This window comes from Arvicola amphibius, chromosome 3, assembly GCF_903992535.2.
Source record: "Arvicola amphibius chromosome 3, mArvAmp1.2, whole genome shotgun sequence".
In the NCBI taxonomy this organism is placed as follows: Eukaryota; Metazoa; Chordata; class Mammalia; order Rodentia; family Cricetidae; genus Arvicola; species Arvicola amphibius.
The window spans coordinates 180,575,191-180,601,494 of record NC_052049.1 but is presented as its reverse complement, the minus strand read 5'-3'; the positions used below and the strand labels follow the sequence as shown (position 1 = coordinate 180,601,494).

General features: G+C 47.5%; 1 protein-coding gene across 3 annotated transcripts in view; it reads right to left on the bottom strand.

The window, feature by feature from the left end:
- Positions 1-26,304, bottom strand: part of Osbpl10 (oxysterol binding protein like 10) — a 232,928-nt gene that overhangs the window by 48,725 nt on the left and 157,899 nt on the right. For all 3 annotated transcript variants that reach the window (XM_038324095.1, XM_038324096.1, XM_038324097.1), the window contains 2 exons: positions 11,592-11,802; positions 5,963-6,117 (listed from right to left, as the gene is read on the bottom strand). In XM_038324095.1, the coding sequence (XP_038180023.1) occupies positions 5,963-6,117; positions 11,592-11,802 (366 nt within the window). The remainder of the gene's footprint in view (positions 1-5,962; positions 6,118-11,591; positions 11,803-26,304) is intronic.

Genomic DNA, 26,304 nt, shown 5'->3' with positions numbered 1-26,304 from the left:
GCCCTGGCAGCAGGGTGAAGCAGCTTGGGCAGTCTTTGGTATGAGTATATTAGGGAAAGATCAATGTCATTGGATCATACCAAGAAGAGAGAGAAAGCGGATATTCTGCAGCAAAAGGGTCAATTTTAAAAAAAAATTCCATCAAATTTTCAGAGAACTTTATGAAATGCTTTCCTTCTTGGATAACATAAAATATAAATTCAAAAGATTAAAACTTAAACAGCCTGGTCCAGTGTACAAAGACAGCTTTGTGTAGTTTCTGACCTTTGCTCCAGAAATATACACATATTTCATCCATGTTGAGATCGGCTGCTTCTTGCTACTGGAGAATAAAGTCATTACTCAACATTAGTTCATTGCTGATAGATAATATACATCTTACTATAAGATGTCATTTCTTATATCTAATAATATCTAATTATTATTATTATTATATCTAATTTTACATATAATGAAATTATTAAGGTTAACAAGTACTGTTAACAAAAAGACAGTATTAAATTTAGAATGCTTTCTCTGGATTCAAGACTTGTTTTTAGTGTGAGTGTGGTCTGTGTGGTGTATATGGACCTGTTGTGTGGTATATGAGTCTGTGTGTGGTGTGTGATCCGTGTGGTATATGGGCTTGTGTATGATGTGTGGGCCTGTGTGTGTAGTGGTGTAGAGGCCTGTGTGTGGTGTGTATGAGCTTGTGTGTGGTGTGTATGAGCTTGTGTGTGGAGTATGGGTCTATGTGTGGTGTGTATGAGTCTGTGTGTGGTGTGTGTATATGGGTCCATATGTGGTGTGTATGGGCCTCTGTGTGGTAATGAGTTTGTGTGTGGAATGTGGACCTGTGTGTGGTGCATATGGGTCTACATATGGTGTATGGGCCTGTGTGTGGTGTACAGGTCTGTGTGTGGTATGTGTAGGCCTCTGTGTGGTATGTGTAGGTCTGTGTGTAGTGTATGGGCCTGTGTGTGGTGTGGCAGTCTATGTTGTGGTGTATAGGTCTGTATGTGGTATGTATAGGTCTGTGTGTGGTATATGGGCCTATGTGTGGTGTATAGGTCTGTGTGTGGTATGTATAGGTCTGTGGTGGTATATGGGCCTATGTGTGGAAGGTGTCAGGTGTCCTCGTAGCTCTCTACCTTAATTCCTTTGAGGCACGGTCTAGTCCCTGAACCTATAGTTTGTTTGTTTTTTTCAGCTGGACTGGCAGCCAACAAGCTCCAGATACTTACTCCCTGATCTCTACTCACCCCAGCACTGGGGTTAAAGGTGTGCTTGCCACAAAGATGCTGTGATGCAAACTCAGGTCCTCATTGTTTTTCAGCGAGTGCCCTTAACCGTCAAGCTATACCTCCAGACCCTGACTGACATTTTTAATTATTTATCAGTCTTTTGGGCATGTGTTAGTGTGGGCACACATGCTAACACCAGAAACTTCCATGGGTCACCTTTTTAACCTTCTACCATAGGTTCTGAGACTCAGGTCACCAGATTTTTGCAGCAAGTGCTTTGTATCTACTGAGTCACCTCACCAGCCCTGAGCTGAATTTTTAATGTGTCTATAGGTAGGTTAAAATATTCTTATAATATTAATATATATAATGCTACCTGCCCACCTGTCATGGATATTCTATAACTGCTATGTAATGAGCCCGACAGAAGCGACATCACGGAAATGTCACTGAGAAATTGGTTCATTTTTTATGATTTTCAGATCTGTTTATAAACCAGATAATTCTACACATTACAAAAGTCTCCATGCTGCCAAATGGACTTAGACAAAAAGCTAAAGACAAAAGCCCTAAGGTTTTTATGCCTCATATAGCGTGCTTTTCACTGATGTACAATGCTAAAATGAGAGTGGTAATTTGTCTGGACTTATAGACACAGATTTATATAAACCATTAGCCGTTCAATTGGCAGAAGGCTATGAGATCACATGTTGCTCAGATATGAAGTATCAAAGAGCTTAATAATGGTTATTTAAAACACGGTGTCAGGATAGTTAAACTCCAAAGGCCTGGTTTTGTTTGAACTTTCTGTTCTTTCTTCAAAACCTCAATTTTAAAAAAGTAAAAACAAATGATTCAAATAACTACCCTGGCAGGGATGACAGCAGTCTAGAGACATGGGTGTCCTTCCTTGTGCTAGCAGATTACCTAGATAATGGGTTCCAAGGAACTGTAATTTCTCCCAATAGTCTTATACTGCGGGAAGGGCTAGCAGAAATGCCAGCCAGAGGAGAGACCTTCCGTGAACAAGAGATTTCACACTTCTGACAATACTCAGGCCACCCATCAGGACAGACAAGAGTCGAGACAATGAGGAGACCCTCAGCCATGCTCTGTTAGTAACCCGGATAAAACCTAGTTCACCAGGTTGCCTGGATGGGCTCCTCGCTACCCATTCGACCTGTCTGTGCGCAGATATCTCCTTACCCGCACCCGGGGAAAAGCCAAGCAACGGACAGAAGGAAGGCAATCTGCCTGCCTGTCCTAAGACAAGCTGCCCCTAGACAAAGGAGGAGAAATAAAATCTCCTGAGAACTAAATGTGAATTTCAGGTAGTCTTATAAAGCTGTAAACATGTTCTGCTGCCCTCACTCATTACCCTGTGAGAGAACACTGCATCCTCACATTCAGTTAGTTCTGGCCCCAGCTGAGCAGCGAGTTAACAATCGCTGGATCCCACCCTGGAGCCCAATGCACTCTCTCATAGAGTGTGGATTAAACACATGCCGCACTTTGAGCTTTGGTTCTGCTGGGAATTAACTAAATTTGGAAAATGCATGTGTGGACTCAGGGTGCTTTGCCACAAAGCCTGATGACCTGCGTTCAAATCCCCGGACCCACAGTGGTAGGAGAGAACTGATTACGGCAAACTGTCTTCTGACTTCCACACATGGCACGCATCCCAGTCCCCCAAACACACACTAAATAAATAAGTGTAAGAAAGAAAATGCATGTCTTTTCCGTACGTAGGTGGTTTGATGGCAAGCCAGAATCCAGTGGAGGAGATGGGACGCACTTCTGTATTCTGACTGTGACTGTGGAAGACGGGATGAATGGCGGAAGCAATGAACAGGAGGAAATGCCTTCCTTGAGGTGATGCACAACAGCTATAATTCTCGACAGTGCTCTTGAGTGTGCATGTGTATTCCTACGTATATACACAAGTGGACAGCAGGGACTGGGGTTGGGTGTCTTCCTCTGCTGCTTTCGACCTTATCATTTAGAGACAGTCTTTCACCAGACCTGAGGCACACCAACGCTAGCCGCTAGCCGCTAGCCGCTAGTCAGGCCGGCCAGCGAGCCCCAGGGGTCTTCATGTCCCTACCTCCTCAGCACTGGAAAGACAGACATATACCGCTATGTCCAGCTTTTACATGAGTGCTGGGGACCCAAACTCAGGTCCTCATGCTTGAGTGACAAAACGTGGCCAACTGAACTGTCTCCCCAGCCCCTTGAATTAGCTTTTCAATAGGGACCACGATAGAGAACTACATTCTCTACGTCAACACAGGTGAGGAACCAGAGGGAACCAAAGGAGTGTCCGGCCTTGAGAAATCCCCCTCCGTCCTTCCTGAAGTTGGTTTCTCCCTACTGTACAGGAGGAGGAGGCAATGGCCACATTTTGCTTTATCTGACAGGGGAGCTGTTGGGTGAATTTTGCTAGCTGCTTCAACTATTAAAGAAAAAAAGAGAAAGAGAGAGAGACAAAGGATGATGTTCCAAGAAGAAAACTATCACCTAGGCAGTGGCCATTTGGAGTTTGAGAATTGTCTGCCAGGGCTGTCACTGGGAACAATGAGAGAATCTTTACTAGAGGACTTGAACTCGCCTGCCTCCGAAAACCATCATGACACCAGCCCCCTGGACATCTCGGTCCACCTTGAGGAATTGCTGGGCTTCCCCTCACATTCCTCTCACCAAAGAATGGACACAGTGCTGACAGCCAGAAATCAATAGCCCATTCCCATGCTAATGGCCAAAGGGTTTCTTCTTCAGATTTTTTAAAATCTAAATTTGGAAGTGAGTGATTTTTTTTCTTTCTTTTTTTCCTTTTTGCTGGGGCAGGAGAGATGGCTCAGCAAAATGCTTGCTGCTCCCACAGAGGACAAGAGTTTGGCTCCTAGCACCCATGTAATGTGGCTCACAACTACCTATAACTCTGGCTCAAGAGAATCTGAAACCCTCTTCTGGCCTCCTCAGGCACACACATGTATGGGAATATACTCTCTCACACACACATACACAACCTTTTTTTAATCTTTAAGAGAAATGTTTATTTCATGTGGAGGTCGGAGTACAACTTGCAAGAGTTGGCTCTCTCCTTCCACCTTGTGGGTCCTGGGACGAACTCAGGTCATCAGGTTTGGTGGCGGACACCATCTCACCAGCCCCCAGGAGCACGAACATTCAATACTATCTTCTGCCAGTGATGCTGATGGGTAGCTAAAGCTATCTACAGCTTTGAGTAAAAACAACAGACCAGCCTCAACCTCTAAGAGGCAGAGAACACAGCTACCCGGCAAAGGGAGAAGAAACATTATAGGGGACTCACACAAGAATGGATAACCCAGACTTCCCTAGCATATTTATTACTTACATAGGTTTCAGGGATTGAACTCAGGTTGCTAGTGTGACACAGGCGGTAACTTGATCCACTGAGCCATCTTGATGGCCCTGTATTTTTTTTTTTTTTAGCTTGTTAATTAACACACTCGTTTCTTTGAGATGAGGTCTAATGTATCCCAGGCTGGCCTGGAATTGGCTTTGTAGCCAAAGTTGACCTATCTCCGCCTCCCAAGTATCGGAACTAAAGGTACACACCAGCACGGCCAGCTCATTGCAGTTTTCCTCAAACTCAAACATCAACTGACCCAGTCTACTGAAGGGGACAGCAGGGCTCCCAGCAGTCACCAACTTCGAAGGCAGCTCCCTCTGCTGCGTGTCTTTCTCAGCCTGCACCCCGCAGAGCCACCAGCCAAAGTTCACCTCCCTGCTCAGGACCCTTGAAGAAGTGGCTGAGGTATTTGTTAGCAGATGGCTCCTGCCTCTGTCAGAGCTACCCCACCAAATCACGGCCAAAGGATATGAGATGGAGACGCTCGCGCGGAGAGGAACATCGGTTGCCTTGTTCATCAAAGCTATCCAAATGCATGCGTACTGTGAGGCTACCACAGTTTTCGGGCTAAAATTAATTTGTTGGAGATTAAGAACGATTTCTAACAAATGGTGAAAACTGGCCTTAGCCTGACTCAAGATATCATCTTGAGAATGTGTATATCAAATTATAGATCATTGTCATCCCTGACAGAAAATAAAATTGGCAAGAGGAACCACAGTTAGCTCCCTTTCCGGCAGCTACTTGGAGGGCGAAGATAGGGGAACAGGGCTGTGACAGGCAGGCAGACGGTAGAGTCCTTGCAACCAGCTGGGACCTGGCAGGTGGCCGACATCTGCAGGGATTCTTGTCCTGTGACAGAGCAGAGCAATGCCCCTGTGCAGCCTGAACTTGCTGCACACAACACGTGTGAGGACATCGCACCCCTGGCCTGTCAGAGGCATGCAGGAGTCAAGCTTGTGAGGCAGGAGCTTGGGCAGGAACCATATGAAGAAGCCATACTTCAGGGGAGAGGCATGTCTTGCAACTGCTCCCATCATGCCAATAGGCACGTTTAGATACTTTGAGGGTCTGCTAGAATTTCTCCCATTTGAAGTTAAAATGAGGTTCACTTCAATCCAAATTGGAGGCTCCTCATTGGTAGAAAGGCAGTTGGCTCCCAGCAGCTGCCAGGCATAAGGTCAAGGGAGGGGACGGTGGGTTCCAGTCAGGCAAGGAGCTGATTTTGTCTTTCTGAGAAATTCTTGCATTTGATAACTTGCCTCCTCTTAAAGCAGTGAGCGAGTTCCAAACACGCTCGCTCACTTTCTGAACAAGTACGAACACAGGCAACGGGGGCGCTTACCTCTGGTTCCGGCTGGGAGCCCTGCTCCTCTTCTGAAGAGTTTGGTAGAATTGCCCATGTTATGTTAGCACTGGCCGAGGGCAAAGAGCCAAGGGTCCCGTTTTTCAGTTGGTCCGTGGAATGTGACGTGGGCCCATGCCATCCCAGGATGGTTTCTGAAATAAAGAGCGAGAATGATGCCCACGGATCTCCAGATCAAACACTCAGAGCCTGTGAAATATCTGTGAGGAGACCCGGGATATGGGCTTTGTGCCACACATGGTGGGGTGTACCTGGCCATGCATGGAAGACACGTTTTACTACAGCATCAGGACCAGAGTCATCACAGACTAGGAAGATCGTGTGTACTCATGCACATGGGGGCCAGAGGTTCTCATCAAATGTCTTCCCCAGTCACTCTCTCACCTTAATTTCTTTTTCAGATCTACCTGTCCCCACCTCCCCAGAGCTGGTCAGACAGGTGTAATACAGGGGCACACTGCTGCGCCCAGCTCTTTACGCAACCCTTGAGCGCAAACCCAAGTCCTCTAGCCTGTGTGACAAGAGCCTTCCCAGAGTCGTTTCCCCAGCCCCCAGCAATACCTTCTACCAACATAGATGAATGCTGTTTTTAAACCTTCAAAATCAGTTTATAATATTTACGTTAAAGACCGGGTCATATTGTCAGACAGAGGCCTCTCAAAATGTGGTCTGTTGTTTAGTAGTTGCAGCTCAGGAAAGATGTTGCCAGATGTGGCCAGGTGCAGGAATGTTAAGAAGACCCATCACTGAGAGCCATTATGCCTGGTCTATTCTAGCAAGAATAATTTTTAGAAATAGCGGCCTGCTAAACCAAAAACATTTTCCCAATCTTCCTTCAAAGCCTGGGAGGAGAGAAAAGATTCTCTCCTCTGATATGATTTTTATAGCATCATTATTATCATGTATCTTTGTGAGCTTATTAATGGAGACAGGAGTAATGACAGGTAGATTTCTTTACCCCATGGCAATTTAGCAAGGTGAATAAATAGGTCGCTCTCGGCTCACTTCCAGCCTGGAGACTCAGTTCCCCACCTAGGAGCAGGGATAAATGAGAAAGGAACGACAGCCCGGGGAGTGGGGCTCACTCGGTCCCACGGGTCTCAGGTGTCCCATCCTCAAGGCAATCCTGTCTGTCGGCGTTCTTCCTGAACTTGCTCAGAGGGGAAAAAAAAACAATCTAGAAATGTCTTCAACCTTTAACATCCTGAGCGAATCTGATTGGTGGACATAAAACAGGACGGACAGCACAAAAGTGGGGCACTTGCCCCCACCCCATCCCACCCCGTGTGTGTGTGTGTGTGTGTGTGTGTGTGTTGCTGAGTGTGGTGTTCTCTTTTCAATGCCATACTCAATATTTTACTTCTGAATACATACATATATAGTAGACTACATAACTCTGCTGCTTAAGCCCTAACTGAAAACGTCAACCTCTTAGCCTTCTCAGCCCAGATCTGGCAGGCTCCATCCCTCTCCCTGTGGGCTCCAGCCTGTCTACAGTGAGCCAAGTTCATTATCATCTTAGAGCATTGCACAGGCCAGCCCAACTTTCCAGAGGCTGCCCCTCTAGACCTCCTCCGGGGAGGTGGGTGAGTGGGGCGGGGATGAGGGTGGGGTTAGCTAATCATCACCTGCTCAGAAGCCTCCAGGAGGTCCCTGGTCCAAAGGCATCCCAAAGGCATCCCAAAGCACATTGTGGCTTTCTGCTTTCTTCACAGAACCTGCAGCTGTCTGAGCTCAGCTGGGGCACACACTGGACTCTGTTTCCTCTTTCCTTCCTATAACACCAGCTCCATGGAGCAGAGGCAACCTTGCTCGTCTGACGTTCATGGACACTGATTCATGAACGTGATCCACAGACATACATGCAGGCAAAACACTCATGCACACAAAATCTTTTTAAAAAACGAATGAATTCATACATAAATGAATAAATAAATATTGAAAAACGTGGAGAGGGTCAGTCAGTCTTGTGGTTTAGTCTCACTGTCTCACCTAGTCTGTCATGTGTCTGGTGTTCCATTCCCCCTTCCCCTGCCCTCACGCCTATGTTGAATCCTAAATCCTGTCTGCTGGGGATTCAATGTTTGTACCCGTACCCCATTCATATTGTGATGTCTTAACCTCTAACCCAGCAAGATCTGAAGTCAGAATTTTCTAGAAGCAATTAAAGCTAAATGAGATCATCAGCTAGAGCCTTCATCCAACAGGATCCGTATCCTTAAGAAAAGACCAGAGCTGGAACTGCACACACATGGCAAGTGAAAGCATGTGACATGTGACAGGGGGTAGGGAACGGTCATCAGTGGGGGAGGGAAAAACCCTTCAGATGGAGTCCAGCCTCCGGCACTGACAGAAACACGCATCTGTTGGTTCAGCCTTGGCAATCGCAGCCCGGGCTGACTGAGTCTTGCCTGTGTAAAAATTTGATATTCTGTTCATCATGGGTTGGCTTTTCATTGATTTCAGTTTTAAACAGTCCACTAAAGCATCACTTGCCACCATTCCTGAGATGTTTTTATATTAACATATGTATACACATCTGTAACTCGGTATGGGTGTGCATACGCACACACTCATGAGTGCTTCTCAATGTCCATGTGGATACAAAATGGTCAGAGGCCATTTTCATGATTGATTTGGTGCTCTCTTTCTACCATGTGGGTCCCAAGGACCAAACTCAGGCCATCTGAATTGGCAGCAAATACCTTTATCAATGAGCCGCCTCACAGGCCTGATTCCTGAGATTTGGGGCACTTACATTCTATGCTCGGGGCTGTCATCTCACTGATTTTATCTGGGCTCTGAGCTGATGATGAATAATTTTTCTAAACATAATTATATAGTTCACATCAAAGGCAAAATGATTGAGAGAATTAACCATTAACATGTAGAAAAATATAAAGACAGTGACTACAGAAAAACAAGCTTGCCGACAAGCATGAAGCCCTAGGTTCGATACCAGCATGGCCCCATAGATACTACATACATACACGCAACAGCCCACACGTGACAGCACCAAAAATACGGGCAGTCAGCTGGGGAGGCGGGGAGTTTAAGTGCACCCAGTCTTCTCCACTAACGATTCAAAACATGGTGTGTAACAAGAACAAAAACACGTGGCCTCCCCCTTTGTGGCTTTTCTCTCAAAACTCAAAGGTAGGATAAGAGAAATAGAGGTTTTGTAGCCAGAAAGCAATGTGGAGGAAAAGGCACCCGTAAGTGCCAGAGCAAGAGCCGTTTCCCAGGCTAGCAGAGAAAGACAGCAGACTACCTCCTCTTTCCTTCTGCCTTTGCTGAGCCTCTACATAGCCCAGGCTGACTTCACGCTCACACTCCTCCGCCTGTCTCCCTGTGATCCCAGTGGTGTGTGCCACTGTGCCCGGCTCCACACACAGTTTTAAGGACAGGAGTTTGGCTGAAATGTCTCAATCAGTCCTGTCTCCTGGGAGCCTCAGGACACTGAGGATCACCCAGCCTCCACCCAGAGGCTATAGCAGGTGATGGCTCCCGGGAGCCTCGGCTGCTGATTTGGGGTGACCTCATCTCTCAGGGTCAGTAAACCTTCCAGGGTTCCAGAGTTAGGCTGTGGCTGCCAAAGCTGAGAAAGTGTGAGACACACCTGCAGAAGAAAGCCACGTGTTCTCCTAACTTGCACACGTGCCAAGGAGAAACGAAAGCAGTGTGCCCACGTGCATGCAGAGGCCAGAGGAAACCTGGGGTGTCTGTCCTCAGGTGCTGCCATCTTGTACCTTTGAGACAGTGTTTCTCTCGTTTGGCCTGGACCTTGCTGACTGACCTAGCCTAGTTGGCGAGCCCCAGGAGTCCCCCTGTTTCTACCTCCCCAATCCACCGCTGGGATCACAAATGCATGACACCAAGGCAAACTATTTCTGTTTTTTTTAACATGCGGTCTAAGGATTGAACTTGGGTCCTCACACTTACATGGCAAACGCTGTGTTGACAGGGCCATGTCCCAGTCCTTGACTGACAGCTTCCTTTATGGAGAACATGCCACTCAAGAACTTTGTTATCACTGATTAAGAAGCTCACCCATCTGAAAGACTACAAGGAGAGATTGTAGCTTTTCCTACCTCCTCACTGACTGACGGCATGATCGCATTTCTATCTTGGCTGAAAACCATAAAACAAGAGTGACTGGCAGTGGGCAGCTTTACCAGAAGAGGGGAAAGACAGAAAAGGAAAGCGCTGAGCAGTGGAGAAGGAAAGCAAAGCAGATGGCCAGGAAAGCCCAGAATAGTCGTGTGATCCTCACATTTAACCGTCTTCAACGTGACACGCTTACCAACAGCACTTTCCAGGAATCTTGGGAGATGAGAATATTCTGGAACGTGATGGAGGGAAAGTGGACTAACTGCTTTCTGCTCTAGGTCTCCCATTGCCTATCTGGCCTCTGTCCTCATTCAGGCCCACTAGGACCCTGCTGTCACCATCCTGACCAAGCTTGCTCCAGCATCCCCATTTCCCAAGCCTACTTTGTGCCCAGCAGGCCGGGACAGTCCAGCTCTGACCCCAAACCACAATGTGTGGTTACAACCTCTGCTTAGAGCCGGATCTCGGTTCCCTGAACAATAGCCCCAGCGGTAAGCAACCAACAAGAAACAGACAATAAAGTCCTCTGAACCCCAAATCAAGCTTCAATTCTCCTCCACACTGGAACACAAGTACAGAACCAGCTCTAAGTTCTGAGTCCATCTCTGCCCATTTTTCCCATAGAGCTAGGCTGGAAAGGACAGACCCTCAGCCCCTTCCAGCAGGCACATGTCCCCAGCAAGCCAAATCTGAAAGGATACATGCTGGCTGTATTTTTATAGGATGGTACACTACTGGGGAAGGGAGATGGAGACTTCACTGGACCAAAGGATAGTTGTAGAATATCATTTAAAGATGTGTTACATTTGTTTATGCTGTGGAACATTTGTTTAATGATGCAAAGATGTGTTGTATTCTTTTATGTTACATTTGTTTAACTCTGCGAAGCTGTGCTACTTTTCCTGTCTAAAACACCTGGTTGGTCTAATAAAGGACTGAATAGCCAATAGCAAGGCAGGAAAAAGGATAGTGGGACTGGCAGGCAGAATAAATAGGAGGAGAAATCTGAAAGATAGAGATGACATCAGGGGCCAGCACCCAGCTACACAGCAAGCCATGGAGTAAGAAGCTAACAAAGGTATACAGAAATAGAGAAAGGTAAAAGCCCAGAGGCAAAAGATAGATGAGTTAATTTAAGAAAAGCTAGCTAGAAACAAGCCAAGCTAAGGACAGGTATTCATAAGTAATAATAAGTCTCTGTGTGTATTTATTTAGGAGCTGGTTGGTAGGTCCCCAAAGAGTCAAAGAGTAAAAAGTAGGGCATGGTGATCCATACCCATAATTGCAGCCCTAAAAATGCTGAGGCAGGAGGATCAGCAAAAGATCAAGGCCAACCTAGGCTACATAGTGAAGTCAAAGCCAGCCTGGACTACACAGTGAGATCCTGTCTCAGAAAATTAAGAAGGGATGGACGGATGCAACGGGATACACACATGTACAAATAGGTCAATACACATGTCAACCAGGCAAGCTCAGGGGCTGGGAAGGGAGCACTCACCAGAGGGCCCTGGCTTGTGGCTGGGTGGGCCCACCTGGCGCACACTCTGCTGGAGCAGGGTGAGGCACTCCCCAAGGCAGCTGAGGGTGGCAGCGGAGGTAGCCTTCAGGAGAAGCAGGTCCTGGTCCAAGGCAGTGAGGGGGCCGGAGCCTGGAAGGGACTCGATGGCATGCACGAGGTTCTTCTGCTGACCTTCCACCTGGTTCATCATCTAGAAGACAAGGACAACAGAGATAAGGAAGTTTCCTATTGAGAGGCTCCAAGCCCACAGGGAGCTTCAGAGCTGGGACAGAGACAGTAGGCTCTACGCACAGGGCACTCTGTGCACGCTTAACCATCGCTGTGGTGGTCAGGCCCGGGTGCCCACGTGGGGGTCCATCTATTCACACCCTAAAACGCTGACCAAAGAGAATATCAGAATGACATCAGAGCTAAAAAGGAGTAGCAGAACTATTAGGTACTACTTTACAAACACCAGGAAATAAGTCAATAGTAAATAACATTAAAAAACAAAAAGCCCTGGGCTTTGGAGATAACTTAGCTGGCAGAATCCTTGCCTGGCATACACAAAGCTCTGGATTCATTCTCAAGCATCACTTAAACCAGGCATGATGTGGTATGCCAGTACTCCCAACACTAGAGGGCAGAGGCAGGAGGATCAGAAGTAAAAGGTCATGAGTTCAAAGCCAGCCTGGACTACATTGCCACATTGCCAGATGGTGAGTTCAAAGCCAACCTGAGTTATGTGACACCCTTAAAGAAAAAGCAGAAGGCTTTGCACCCTTCCTCAACACTGTTCTATGGAGGGCTCTCCCTCAGAGCAGCGGTTGTTCCTGCTTCCCCTCCAGTCTGTCTCGTCTAAGCACCCCCATCCCAAAGCAGAGTGAAGTGGGGAGCTGATGTAGGGAAAGACATGGTCAAACCACCGCCAAGCCAGCCCATTCTGATGACTACAGACAACACAGCTTTCTGTCACATCACGTGAGACATCAGGGAGAAGAGAACAACCAGGAATGATAGAGCCATTCCTACACCCTGGCTCACCCCACGACAAAACCAAGAAACCCTCCCGTGTTCTGCCCTCAGCTGGCAAGCCCATCACAAGGCGAAGCATAGTCTGCCTGTGACTTTGAATGTCACATCGAGGAGAAAGCGCTCCAGAGAAAGCTGGCGAAGTACTCAATGGTTGTCTTGTGCCATCCTGGACCCTGGTGTTTTACAGCTTGTCACATAAATCAGATGATGTACATAAAACGCTAAGCCACATCTAGCAGATAATTAGTCATTCCAAGAAGGAGGTGAGAAAGCAACAGCCCAAGGTCATGGGGCTGGCGACACTGAGTGGGGGGCCATGGCCTGCACCTCAGACACCACTCCATGGCTCTTTGGGTTTTCCTACAAAACCTATTCCCAGCTCCGAGTGCATTTACAGCTCCTCTGACCTTGTCCATCCCAGAGGACTCTCGCCACCAGCGCCACCAGCGTGATAAGCCCAGATGGAAAGCAGCAGCAATGGTACACGTGACACTGGACTTGGACCCACCGCTCTCAGGAGTTCTGTTCCACGGGCTCATGCATTCGAATACCTGGTCCCCAACTGGTAGTGCTGTTTTGAGATGTTGAGAAACCTCCGGGAGGTGGGGCCAAGTTGGAAGAAGTAGATCATTAAGGTATGGGTCTCGGGCCATATAGCCCACCCTGCTTCTGGTAATGGCTGTTGTCATTCCCACTGCCACACAGCAACCCCCTGCCTTCCCTGCCATCATGGACTTCCTCACACCGTGAGTTAAAATAACCCTCTCTTCCCTGAAGTTGCTGCTTGTCAGATAGTTTGTCACAAAGAGAAGAAAAACAGTGAGTACGCCTGTGGACTGTTCCTTTCCACCGTGTGAATATGTGTCACTGTGACTGGTTTAATGAAGAAGCTTGCTGGCCAATAGCTGGACAGATAGAGGTTGGGTGGGACTGGCAGACGAAAAGGGAGTGTGAGGAAGAAGAGGAGTCATCTTGGGAGTTTTGAGAAGATTCAGCGGAAGCAGGAGATGAACTTGCAATACTGATAAAAGGTACCAAGTTAAATGGCAGAGCATACGTAATAAGTACGAGTTAGTTTAAAATGTAAGTGTTAGTTAATAACAAGCCTGAGCTGTTGGCCAAGCATTTATTATTATTAATAAGCCTCTATGTGGTTATTTGGGAACTGGCTGGTGGGACAGAAAAGTCTGCCTACATATGCCTGTATGGGCTCCCCATCCCTCCCGCCCCACTGTTTGCTTAGAAAACAAATGTTATTATCTATCATTTAATGTAGTTGTGTACTTTAACAAAAACCAACAAAAAGCTCATCGGGACTGGGGAGATGTTCAGTCAAGAGCTTATTGAGCAAGCTTAAGACCCTGGGTTTGATTCCTCAGAATCCACATCAAAAAGCAAGTCCCCTGTAATCACAGTCCTGGAGAGGTAGGGACAGGAGGATCCCCAGGGACTCACTGGCCAGCCAGCCCAGCCTGACTGGCAAACCTTGGGTTCAGTGAGAGACTATGCCTCAAAAAGCAAGGTAGAGAAAGATTAAAGAAGAGACCCAGTGTTGACCCCAGCCTTCACACACACACATGTCTGGGGCACATGCACACATACACTCACACTAATGCATACATAGTGCTCTTCTCTCTCTCTCTCTCTCTCTCTCTCTCTCTCTCTCTCTCTCTCTCTCTCTCTCTCTCTCTCCCCACCCAACCATTTCAATTTTACAAGATGATTTTTTTCAAATCACCATGTTCATAAACACACTGCAGAGACACAAGCTGGAGCTCCTCACTTTCCTGTGCACACCTACGGTCTGCCTGTGAAAGGCATCTCCAGCTGAACTCCTCGCCCCTCCCCCCCACCAAGCATTCATCTCCCTCCAACATCACTAGTACTTGTTTTCTCTGCTCAGGGATGCTGGAGTGTGAGCAGGGACCACCATCTGTACTGGGCTCTGATGAATCCCAGATGCAGAGAGAACAACCGAATCGCAATGTCCACATTCTCTCAATGAAATAATACAAGGGCGTTCATTTAGGACCCACAGTTCAGAGAAGCATCAATGAGTAACATAGGGCTTTAGCCTAGGTCTGTCGTTCCACTAATGAACAATACCTCTTTGTTGGTTTCAGCATCCCAAGAGAGACTGACAACCAGCTACATTTAATTTCCAATCAGATAAAATATCTAAGTGTTCAATGCAGCCAACTGTACATACAACTGCTAACAGAGAAAGCTGGATTTTGGGCTAGTTGTAGGACTCAGCACTTTCTCAAAAATCTCACCATAAAACCTAGTCTCAGAAAAACGATGTGTCAAAAAAGGAGAATATACTGATGAAGCCTATAATCCATTATATGTTTTACTATCATGAATGGAGCTATAAAGAGTAGCAGAAGAGGTAAGCAAGACAGAGCTGCTAACTAATACAGAATATTCTCTGTTTTAATCAACAAAGAGACCCATATTCCAAATGATACTATACAGGATAAATACTTGCTATTTAGCAAGCATAAGCTATTATGTAAATCTTAGGTCATAAAAATACAAAATAGGTTTATGGGATGTCCTATTCTACTGCCGCAGAAACACAGGCCCGGAGATGGAGCACACGCTAGCTCTCTGAAAGCCTTCAGCGGTATCTACCGAGAGCTGGTACCAGAGGCGGCCCTTTGGCAGACGCACTTGGAAATGGTGCTGGAGAGGGTGTGGTTACAATGAGGGAGAAATACTAGGACAAAGTGGGAGAGGGATGGGTGGGCCTGCAGCCCTGCACCTAGTTATGTTCAATGTCAACAGCGCCCCCTGGCTACCAATAATAAAGCATCTATTGGCTTTCATCACCTTTCCTAGCAAACTGAGCACTGAAGATAGTGAGGAAAACTCCAATTCCAGATGATGTGGCGCCCTCTTCTGGCATCTATGGGCACTTCACACACATAGTGCACAGACATACATGCAGGAAAAAATATACATATATGTGCATATGTATGTATGTATGTATGTATGTATATATGTATGTGTATGTTTGTATGTATATAAACCAGGGGCAGCAAGATGGCTTAGTGGGTAAAGCCTCTTACCACTAAGTCTGACCAGGACTTACATGGTAGAAAAATAGAACTGATTTCCATAATTTATCCTCTGATCTCCACGTGTTATGTCACACAGCATGCGCATGTGTGCGCACATATACACACACAATTTTTTAAAAGAACATAGTGAAAATTTCAATTCATTCTGGCATTTGGCTTCTTAATCAAGGGCATCACCTATCTCTAACACATGTGCAAAAACACAATCCTAAATTAAATGTCAAAGGTACAAATATAGGCCAGGCTGTGTTTCCCAGATAACTTACTTCGCAGGACATGGGGAACCCCTGGTCTGTTTCCTTAGCACTCCAGAGGCAATGCACACTGCAGAATCGAATCACGGGAGTCAGTGCTAAGAGGATTAGCAGCTACATTGAAACTCAGACACAGAAACCAGGAATGCTGCACAGTAGCCCAAACCGACAAGTTCAAGTCGTCCTTGGAAGAGCTGAAGAAAGCCTTGGAGTGGGGAAAGCAGCCAAGGGTCTCCTCTCTCCCTGCTTTGGCATCTCTCAACTGCATACTGGCTTTTGAGGTATCTGTGGAGTCCAGTGCTGAAGGTCATTACCAACCAAGTCAGTCATTCATCTTCTTTAACACGAGATCGTCACAAGTGCCTCGTGACTACAGAATCCTAGTTCCGGATTAGGAGCCAGACAGGGCTGCTTGTGTTGGTTGGCAGCGCCTACACCGGCTGCCTAGGGCCGTCTGTAACTCAATCCTGCTGGTAGGGGACAACCGACCCCACAAAGAGACTTTTGTTGGGCATCTGTCCCTAGTTTTCTGAGGCACTGTTAAGTCTCACTTTGGATCCAAGTGGCTAACTAAGGTATTGTTTTGTTTGCCAGCATTCTTTGGAGGCAGGAATTCAAAACGACATAACTCCATCCTTCATTCCTGAAAAAGAATTCCACTCTGTGTGTGTGTATGTGTGTGTGTGTGTGTGTGTGTGTGTGTGTATGTGTGTGTGTATGTGTTGTTGTTGTTGTTTCTTTATCCACTCCTCTGCTGTTGGACATTGGTTATATCCTGACCTTTATCCAGTCTTACTCCACGCTATAAACCAAACTTCCAATTCTTAGTATTCTGACCCCCCCATCTCCTCCCTCCAGAGACACAGCCAACACTCTTTGCTGGCGTCTCCCTTCCTTCCCCCACCCTCCAAATACTGAACAATAATAAAATCAGCCTTGCCTGATCAGTAGATTCTACTGTTACTGTTTAGAGAGCTTGGGGCTGGAGAGATGGCTCACTGGTTAAGAGCACTAGCGCCCCCCCACCCCTTGCAGAGGACCGTGGCTCGATTTTCAGCACCTACATGGAGACTCACAACCATGCTTAACTCCAGCTCCAAGAGACCCAAGGCCCTCTTCTGAATGCCTCAGGTACCAGACACACACAGTGCACCTACCTACACGAAGACTACTAAGTTTCAAACCTGACCCAATTGGCTGAGTGCCTATTTAACATATCAAAGTGAACCTGGCCTCCAGGTTCTCCCAGCATCCCCCAGTCCTACCTCTTAGAGGTACACTCACCCTCTACTCTGGACTCTCCGGCCCAGGGGCTGGGCTGCCCTTTCTCTCAGGGCTCCTCCCTATAAAATCCAGACATTTCTGTTACCTGCTCCTTTTGGACTCCCAGCTGCTGTGCACGGCCCCCTACCACCGCCACCCCATACACACGGCCCAGCTCAGCCTGGTCATGTCCACTCTGGACTCTCCCGATGTCCCTGCCTCTACCCATGCTCCCCCTTCTATCTACAATAAACTTTCTCCTCCACCACACCTAGGAGCAGCCATGTCCTTTCCTTCTTACAGACAAAATATTTAAATACATAGAATAAAGACATCCGTAGAAAAGTACCCAGAGAACTGGCATTGCCATCTGTAAGGGTTTTCCCTCCATGATTCTGTGTGCTGGGCACAGTGAGCCCTGGCCACACACTTGCAATTCCACCTTCCCCTGAACCCCCCAGCTTTGTTCCCTCCTGCCTTGGAGTATATCAACCTAGAATGGCAGAGTCCACTATAAGGAGAGTCCCAGGACACTTTCCATAATCCAAGACACAACCTTATGTAGGCCAGCTCTAGCCTCAGTGTGGCCATCTTGCAGAACTCAATATGTCTGAAGAGACACTGGCACTCTCTCTTCGGCTATCAGGCTATTGAGATGTGGGCCTCCAAACCTGGAATTTCTTTCCAAGAATCTCATGCTGAGTGAAGGAAAGGGCAAAAGGCTGGTGCCAGTTGGAGAGAGAGCCTAGAAAGATCATTCACGCTTTTGACATGTCAGATCACCTCGGTAGGGGAGACTGGAGCCCAGGCAATGAGGAGTCAGTGATGGGCAAGACCGCCTTGACCAGGACTGGTTACTCGTGACCTCCCACCTCCCCTCTGACCCATTCTGCTTTTGTGACTCAACTGCATGGTCCTGAATGTGAACTCAGGTGTTGACAACTGACCGTGCAATGTCAAGACTAGACGCAAACGCAGGCATCCTGGAGCCACTCCAGCCGGAAGAGAGCAGCACACACAGACCTGACTGGCTGGCTGGAAAGCTGGAGGAATCTCTTTGGAGACAGGACCCATTCCCGTTTTCAGAAAACTGGCAGGAAAGAGAGAAGCATGCACTCCAGCCATTTGCTCGGCGCCTCTCTGGAGTCCCTGGGAGGCCATCACTAATTTTGACCATTACAGAATGACTGAAGGCATCTCTGTCCACCCCCATGCTGGGAGGGAGGACAGACAAATGGTATTTCTCCACTTCAACATCTCAACCGTTGGCCTTTTTATTACATACTTAGTGAGGGAAGAGGCTGTGTGCTGGGTGGGGCCGTCCCATCGGAGCCTGTTCCAGCTCCTCCATGGTGGAATGGTTTGTCGGGCCAGGAAATTCCAGCGATGTTTATAAACCAGCTCATACGGCCCCAGGCAGAGGGCAAAGGGCAAAAGCAACATTCTAAATCACACACACACATACACTTTCAAAAACCATGCTGAAGGGGGCCTGCCTTCATTTCCTAAGAACTTCATTTCTTTTTCTCTGACTTTTCTCAAACCAGTTCCTCATCACCGCATCCCACCTCCACCCCACAACAATAAAAAATGTGAGTTTCCTCTGTAGAAACGCCCAAGAAGCCATCTGAGGGACAGCAGTCTCAAGACAGTCAAAAAGGCAAGCTGGGGCGGGGGAGGGGGGAGCTACACAAGGATGAGTCCTGGGTGCAAATATCTAACGCTGCATAAAAACCCAGGCAGCACAGCTCAGGGTGAGAAGGTGGTTGTTCATTACTGTACGATACAAACCCAGGACAAACTACTACAACTGGGGTACCTATTTAACATATCAAAGTGGACCTGGCTGCCAGGTTCTCCCAGCATCTCTCAGTCCCAGCCTCTTACAGGGTATGGCTGGTATACCCCACCCTCTACCCTAAACTCTTCAGCCCAGGAGCTGGGCTTACTTCCCCTGGAAGTTCTTCCCTATTTAACCCAGCCATTTTGGTTACCTGACCCTTTTGTCTACCCTTGACTCTCCTGGTCTCCTGGCTCCCCTTTCCCCCTCTCCTCACAAGGCACAGCTCAGCCATATACATTCTCTATGCGTCCAGATATCGCTGCCTCTGGCTATGCTCCTCCTACTCCTACCCCCTTCCCCTTCCCCTCCCCCTCCCCCTCCTCTCCTTCTTCTTCTTTCTTTTTTGTAATAAACCTTCTCATCCACCATACCTAGGAGCAGTCAAGTCCTTCCTTTTTTATTTTTGCATTAAATTATAAGCACAGTAAACCCTGGCATTAAGTATGTGTGTGCAGTGCTGCTGGTCACACCCCTAGGCCCCACCCCTGCCCCCACCTCCTACCTCCCACCCCCCATCCCCGCCTCTCGCATACACACCAGGCAAACACTACCACTGAGCTACACCTTCAGCCTGGATCCTGGTTTTAGAACAAAAGTCCCTTCCCAACGCCATCCCCATTACTTCTTATAAGTACACCAAGCCAGTTTTCCTACATATCCCAGGCTAGCCTAGGGTTCATGAGCCTCCTGCCTGAGCCTCCTAAGAGCTGGGTGGTGACAGGTGGGTGTCACCATCCTGTACTTTTGCTAAAAGAAAAACTGAGACAGAAAGTATTTTTAGAACTGTGTACAAGATGCTGTAAGAGTCCTGAACACGACATCCCAACTATCTCCATGCCATGTGACTTGTGCCTCTCTGGCGTGAGGTTTGCCGTGAGCTGATTGTTTTAGAAACACTGTACCCAGGAACCGAGCAGTTCTGAAAAGAGAGAAGTTCCCTTCCAGATGGGCACTGGCCTGCTGAGGAGGACTCTCCTTTTGTGAGGGTGTGTCCCCTCTGTCCTAGGAAGGGAAGGGCAGCCAAGGGATGGAAGATTGTCCTCTGAGGGAAGGCTTGACCAAGTTCTAGCTGCATAACTGAGAGCCAAAGCTGCATTTTAAGTTTCTATTACTATGCCTTAGAGATCCATGAAAGAAAAACTCCTCTGACCTGCAAGCCCCTTGCCCAAGGACAGACAGTTCCTGAAATGCTGGAGCTACTGTTTGTGGGAGAAAACAAGCAACCTGTTTTCACTCCCCTAATCAAGTCTATTTGACCCATCTGCATGGGAGGTGCTTATCACAGGTGGGCAGGAGGCTCACAGGCAGGAACTATGTCAGGATGTTCACTTGCCCCCGAGGGGATGCAGATAGGATGTACGTCAGAATGTACGCTTGCTCCTGATTGGACCTGATTGAAAATGGAACGAATTGTGGGGTTTCCTGATGCTGCAAACTGTGACTCGGGGCCGTATTTCTGGGGAGTCAGAGATGGACATGGCCAGAGTCCATCCACCTGGCCAGTATTTAATTAAAGCTTGTTTCAAATTTGGCTTTAAATTGCGGTAGTGGCCTTACTCTCAGTGGGATTAACGGTGCTAGTACACGTTTATCAGGTAAAAACAAACCTCCAAAGCCTCCCTAACCTACACTCTTTTTTTTTTGTTTTGTTTTGTTTTTTTGTTTTTGTTTTTCGAGACAGGGTTTCTCTGTAGCTTTGGAGCCTGTCCTGGAACTAGCTCTTGTAGACCAGGCTGGTCTCGAACTCACAGAGATCTGCCTGCCTCTGCCTCCCAAGTGCTGGGATTAAAGGCGTGTGCCACCACCGCCCGGCCCTAACCTACACTCTTGAAGCGTCCTCATCTGATATTGCCCCTGTGTGAACTCTAGAATTCCCCTTCCAGCATCTTACAGAATGAGCCTACACAAGCCAATGGTCAACATGTGCGAGACCAAACCATTTTCCTGAGCCTTTCCCACGCCTGTTGTCTCCTGGCCTACACGTGTAACCAGCCAGTTTCACAGGAGCACGGCATTTCCATACAGTTAGCCTTACCATGTTAACTATGTGTCTCGCTGCTGTGACAAAACACCTGGCCAAAGCAACGTAAAGGAACAAGGGTTTGTGGTGAACCAGGGTTTGAGGAGATACGGGTCATACAGTAACGGAGGCATGGTAGTGGGGATGCTTTTTCTGCTTTATCCCCAGTTCATGGAATCCTGCAGCTTACATCCAAGAAGTTTCTTTCTTCCTGCTCCATTAACCTCTCTGGAAACGCCTTTACACCACAGAGGCTGGTGTGCCTCCTAGGTGATTTCTGACCCAGTCAGGATTTCTGAACCAGTCAGGTTGACAACCACGATGAACCATCAGAGCTCATTTTCAGGAAAGTATTACATTTTGCAAGATTAGTAGGATGTCTCTAAGATTCCCTAAACAAAGAAGCCCAGATAACCTCAAAATTCTAGCTGGATGTGGTGCTCAGGTCTGGAATCCCAGCACTTGGGAGCCTGAAGCAGGAGGACTGCTATGAGTTCAAGGCCAGCAACACAGTGAGACCCTGTTTCAAAACAACAAAAATATAGACACTAATCTCTGCTAGGATCAGAGCTGGACCTGAAGCTCAGTTAGTATCTGCTACTTATTTTTGAAGTTTAATTACTTTACTGGGTTTGGTCAGATATTCACCCAAAGGCACACAGAAGAGCGTGACCACCACACAGTTCTCTTTCCCAGCTGACATGAATCTCACTCTTGCCAATGACTTTCAAGGTGAAAATCCATCTTGAAAAGGTGCTCCAAAGAAGAAAGAAATAGAGCAGACAGGGCCCTCAGCCTCCAGGCAAATCCTTGGCAGCTTCAACACCTTGACAAATGAAACCCTGGAGAGACAAATGCATTTATCCGGAATCTGCTTCCTAAATCTGAAGGGGAGAGTTGTGTTCAGGGATAAGCCACTAGTAATTAATATTTACTGTGTCCCTAGTGGGTAAATGGAATGGCAGTTACCATTTCACAGGAGAAAGAACATGATTCGCTCACACAAACTGCTCACAACCTAATCCTCAGGCACTTAAATATATAACAGAACCATAATCTCTCTGGCACATGGTGCTTAGCGAGAGAGTCCCCACCCTTTGCAGGGGCAGAAATAGGCCATCTCACTCCAAATCCATCTTCACTCTTTCCCTTGTATTTCCTCTGACCTAAGTACAGGGAAAAAAAAAAAAAAAAAAAAAAAAAACCACTTCTAAAATCAAGCAAAGAAAGAAAATGCAGTCTCAGTTTGGGAAATGAACAGGGTGAGGTGGGGTTGCTTTCAGGGCCATCTGAAGGCTCAGCGCTTCAGAGTTCAGGAGACAAGGTTCCATATTTTGCTTGAAGAAAGATTAGAAACCCAGGGATGCTAGCCCAGCAAGCGGGAGGTTTACTGACTGTTATCAGAAAGAGCTGCCCAGAACCTTCCAGGGAAGGGCTCGCAGCTTCTCTCCTCTAGAAACATAACTGACTGGCCCTCCATCCTGTTCAGTTGGAACTCCTGGCTTGCCCCTGCATGGTCCGAGAAGCCCCAGTCCTGTACTCTCTCCAAACCATGCCCACTCAGAGTGTCTCTGAGCAAAGAAAAGGCACAAAAAAAAATTAAATAAATTTAAAACCAAACCCAGTTCAGTATTCTTGGCAGCTACTGCACCTTTCTCCCTGGAGTAGCCAGCCACCCAAGTCCCCGCCTACAGCACTCAGCTTTGGACCATGCTTGGGCACAGACCCAGGTGTGGGGGACATGTCATCACCCCTCACCTAGAACCTGTAAAGTTCCCCTGCTTTATAGTTCAGGGGTACAGCTTCTCTGGGACTGGAGAACTCACCCAGAAGTTGCTTTGCTCCAATAAAACTGTTGCTTATACTTTTTCAGTTCAGCTTGATCCGGCTTATTGTGTCAGCAGAGAAACTGATTATGGGGGTGGGGCAGAAAACTTATTACATCCCTCATCTCCATGTTCTCTGGTCTCTCCCTTCCTTCTTGTTTTGTTCAGAAGAAGTCCCTCCGCGGTACAAATGTGAACCCTGGAGCCATATCCACCCAATTGTGTGGCTTAGCACCTCCTTTTCCAATCAGAGTAAATGCTGGCTTTGGGCAAGGTGGTCCTGCTGCTTCAGTCACCTGACAGCAGGTAACTACGGGAAGAACAGCCATCATGTGACTTATGTCCCTTACATACTTATTGTCCCTTCAAGCCAGGGTCTCTCTACCTACCTTTCTTTAACCATTTTTTAAAAATTGCTCAGCTTTCTTAGGAGCATACATTCATTTTTGGATTTTTTTCTTTTACTCTGTATGTGCGCTGATGTATGTATGATGTATGTAGAGGTGCACGTAACATGTATGTTTATGCGTATGAAGGCCAGAGGTTGATGTCAAATTTCTTCAATTGCTCTCTACATTATATTTTGAGATGGGGTTCCTCGCTGATTCAGCTAGTCTGGCTGGCTGGTAAGCTCCAGGAATCCACCTGTCTCTATACCCCCACACCTGTCTCCACCTCCTACATCTGTCTGCACACCCCCACACCCGTCCCCATTCTGCACCCCCATGCCTGTCTCCATGCCTCCATGTCTATCTCTGCACCCCTATGCTTGTCTCTGCGCTTCCATGTCCATCTCTGCACCCCCACGCCTGTCTCTGCACCCCCACGCCCATCTCCACTCAGCATCCCCATGCCTGTCTCTGCACCCCCACGCCTGTCTCTGCACCCCACACCTGTCTCTGTACCCCACACCTGTCTCTGTACCCCACACCTGTCTCTGTACCCCACGCCTGTCTCTGTACCCCATGCCTGTCTCTGTACCCCCATGCCTGTCTCTGTACCCCCATACCTGTCTCTGCAACCCCATACCTGTCTCTGCAACCCCATGCCTGTCTCCGTGCCTCTATATCCATCTCTGCACCCCCACGCCTGTATCGCACCCCACACTTGTCTCTGCACTCCATGCTTGTGCAGCAAACACTTTACTCACAGTCATTTCCACAGCCAGAATATTTTTATTTTAAATATTTATCTACCAATCCATATGAGCACAAGATAACAAAGGAAATAGGTGACATAATTTGCTTTACATTACTGATGATTTTTTAATTGTATCTATTATTACGTATATGTGTGTATAATGCTGTGCACACATGGATTTTTTTATTGTATCTATTATTACGTATATGTGTGTATGATGCTGTGCACACATGGAGGTCAGAGGACAACTCTAAAGAGGGGGCTCTGACCCAGTAGTGCCTCACACCTTTAATCCCAGCACTTGGGAGGCAGAGGCAGGCAGATCTCTGTGAGTTCAAGGCCAGCCTGGTCTACAGAGCGAATTCTAGGATTTCCAAAGCTACACATAAAAAACCCATCTCTGAAAGCCAAAAAGAAAAAAAAAGTGGCTCTTTCTACCTTTATGTGGTTGTCTTAGTCACTGTTCTATTGCTGTGACAAAGCACCATGACCAAAGCAACGCGGAGAAGAAGGCATTAACTTGGGCTTTCCAGAGGATCAGGGTCCATGATGGCAGGGGGAAAGCATGGTGGCAAGAACAGCTGGAGATCACATCTGGATCCACACGCAGAGGGCAGAGAGCATACAGAGAACAGCTCCAGACTCTTGACACTCCCAAACCTATCCCTAGTGACACACCTCCTCCAGAAAGGCCACACCTCCTAATCCTTCCCAGATAGTTAAAAGGACTGGAGACCAAGTATTCCAACATATCTCCTACAGGGTTAGGAGGGGGAAATTCTCATCTGACCACCACACATGGGTCCCAGGGATCCAGGCTTACACAGCAAGCCAACTCACCAGTCTCAATTATAACGTTTAACTCAATACAGAATCATAAGCTATAATGACGATCCGCATTTGGGGGTAGGAGAGCAGATGGGGTCTCTCTGTTGCCCCAGCTGGCCTTAAACTCCTGGCTCACAGGGTCCCTCCATTTCAGCTTCCTGCGCAGCTGGGTCTCCTGGTGAGAGGCACCAGGCCTGGCTGTGATATGTTATCTTGAGTTAAAGAAAACACCACTTCCCACATTTTGTCAGAAGCAGGAATTCAGATAACAAGGCAGTGTAGCATTGTCCCAGGGCTACACAGTTCCCAGGCAGAGGACTCCAGGGTGTACTACTTACTGAGTGACGCATGCCTCTGTTGAACACACCACAACCAAGCACAGAGCATAGCACCGCATCCTGTCATTTACAGTACAGACTCATAACGGGAAGCGAGTAGGACTTCCTGGGACTGCAAACCACTTGAAGAGAAAGGGCTCAGTTCATCGCCTCTCAGCCTACATTTTCCTTTGGCTATTCCTAAGATCTAGGAAACAACCCAATCTGCCCCGCTGTCTGTTTCTGCACATTGAGTCCACAGGCCTAGCACTTCAATTAACTTTGTGGGAATTAGAATTAGCACAAGGAGCCCTGGCTTTTGCCATCTCAGGAGGCAATTTGTTCAAGCATTCTCAGACTCCCCTCATGTAGAGGTGATTAAGGCAACTCTCTTGGTCAGAGGAATAAATTTCCTCTTTCCCTCATGACTGCCACCAAACAGGAGAAGCAAAAAAAGGCATGTCGGTCTGAAGAACACGGACCGTGAAGAGTAGAATAAATGACACTTCACTTGCCCTTCCCGCTCCAAACATACCACTGCAGGCTGGACCTCCCTCCCGCCACGTCAGCCTTATTCCTCCAGGTCAATGTCTGCTCAGGCTCCCAAAGGATCTACAGGCCATCTGCACTCCTGCTAGCACTCCCAGTGCCAGCCTTCCTATGTCCAGGTCTGGTCACACTGCCCCAGGCTCCCCCTACTGCAAGGCCTTGGTGTCTGTGCAGAAAGCCACAGCCTGTTTGCTTGGTGCTTGGCTGGTACAGGGTGACGTAGGTCAAGTGCCCATGGAGGCCCTGAATGTTCACATTGCTGGCTCTGGATTCTGGATGCCTTCAGGGAAAATGTTCTGCCTCTGTGGTTATTTTTGTGGCAATGGTTTGGGCTGCTCACCTGTAGCTAATTGTGGTATTTACAACAGGAACACACATTTCCTTTGGGGTCCAGAAAACATATTATCCACCTTCTGACTTCCAGGGCCTCTGTTAATTCGCCACCTTTACACGAAGCTTTAGCGCATACAACATTAGCCGTTCTCCGGCTATTTTTCCCCATGTTTCCCCACTGCAGAATAAACACCTGCTGTAATTATTTCCACACTACAA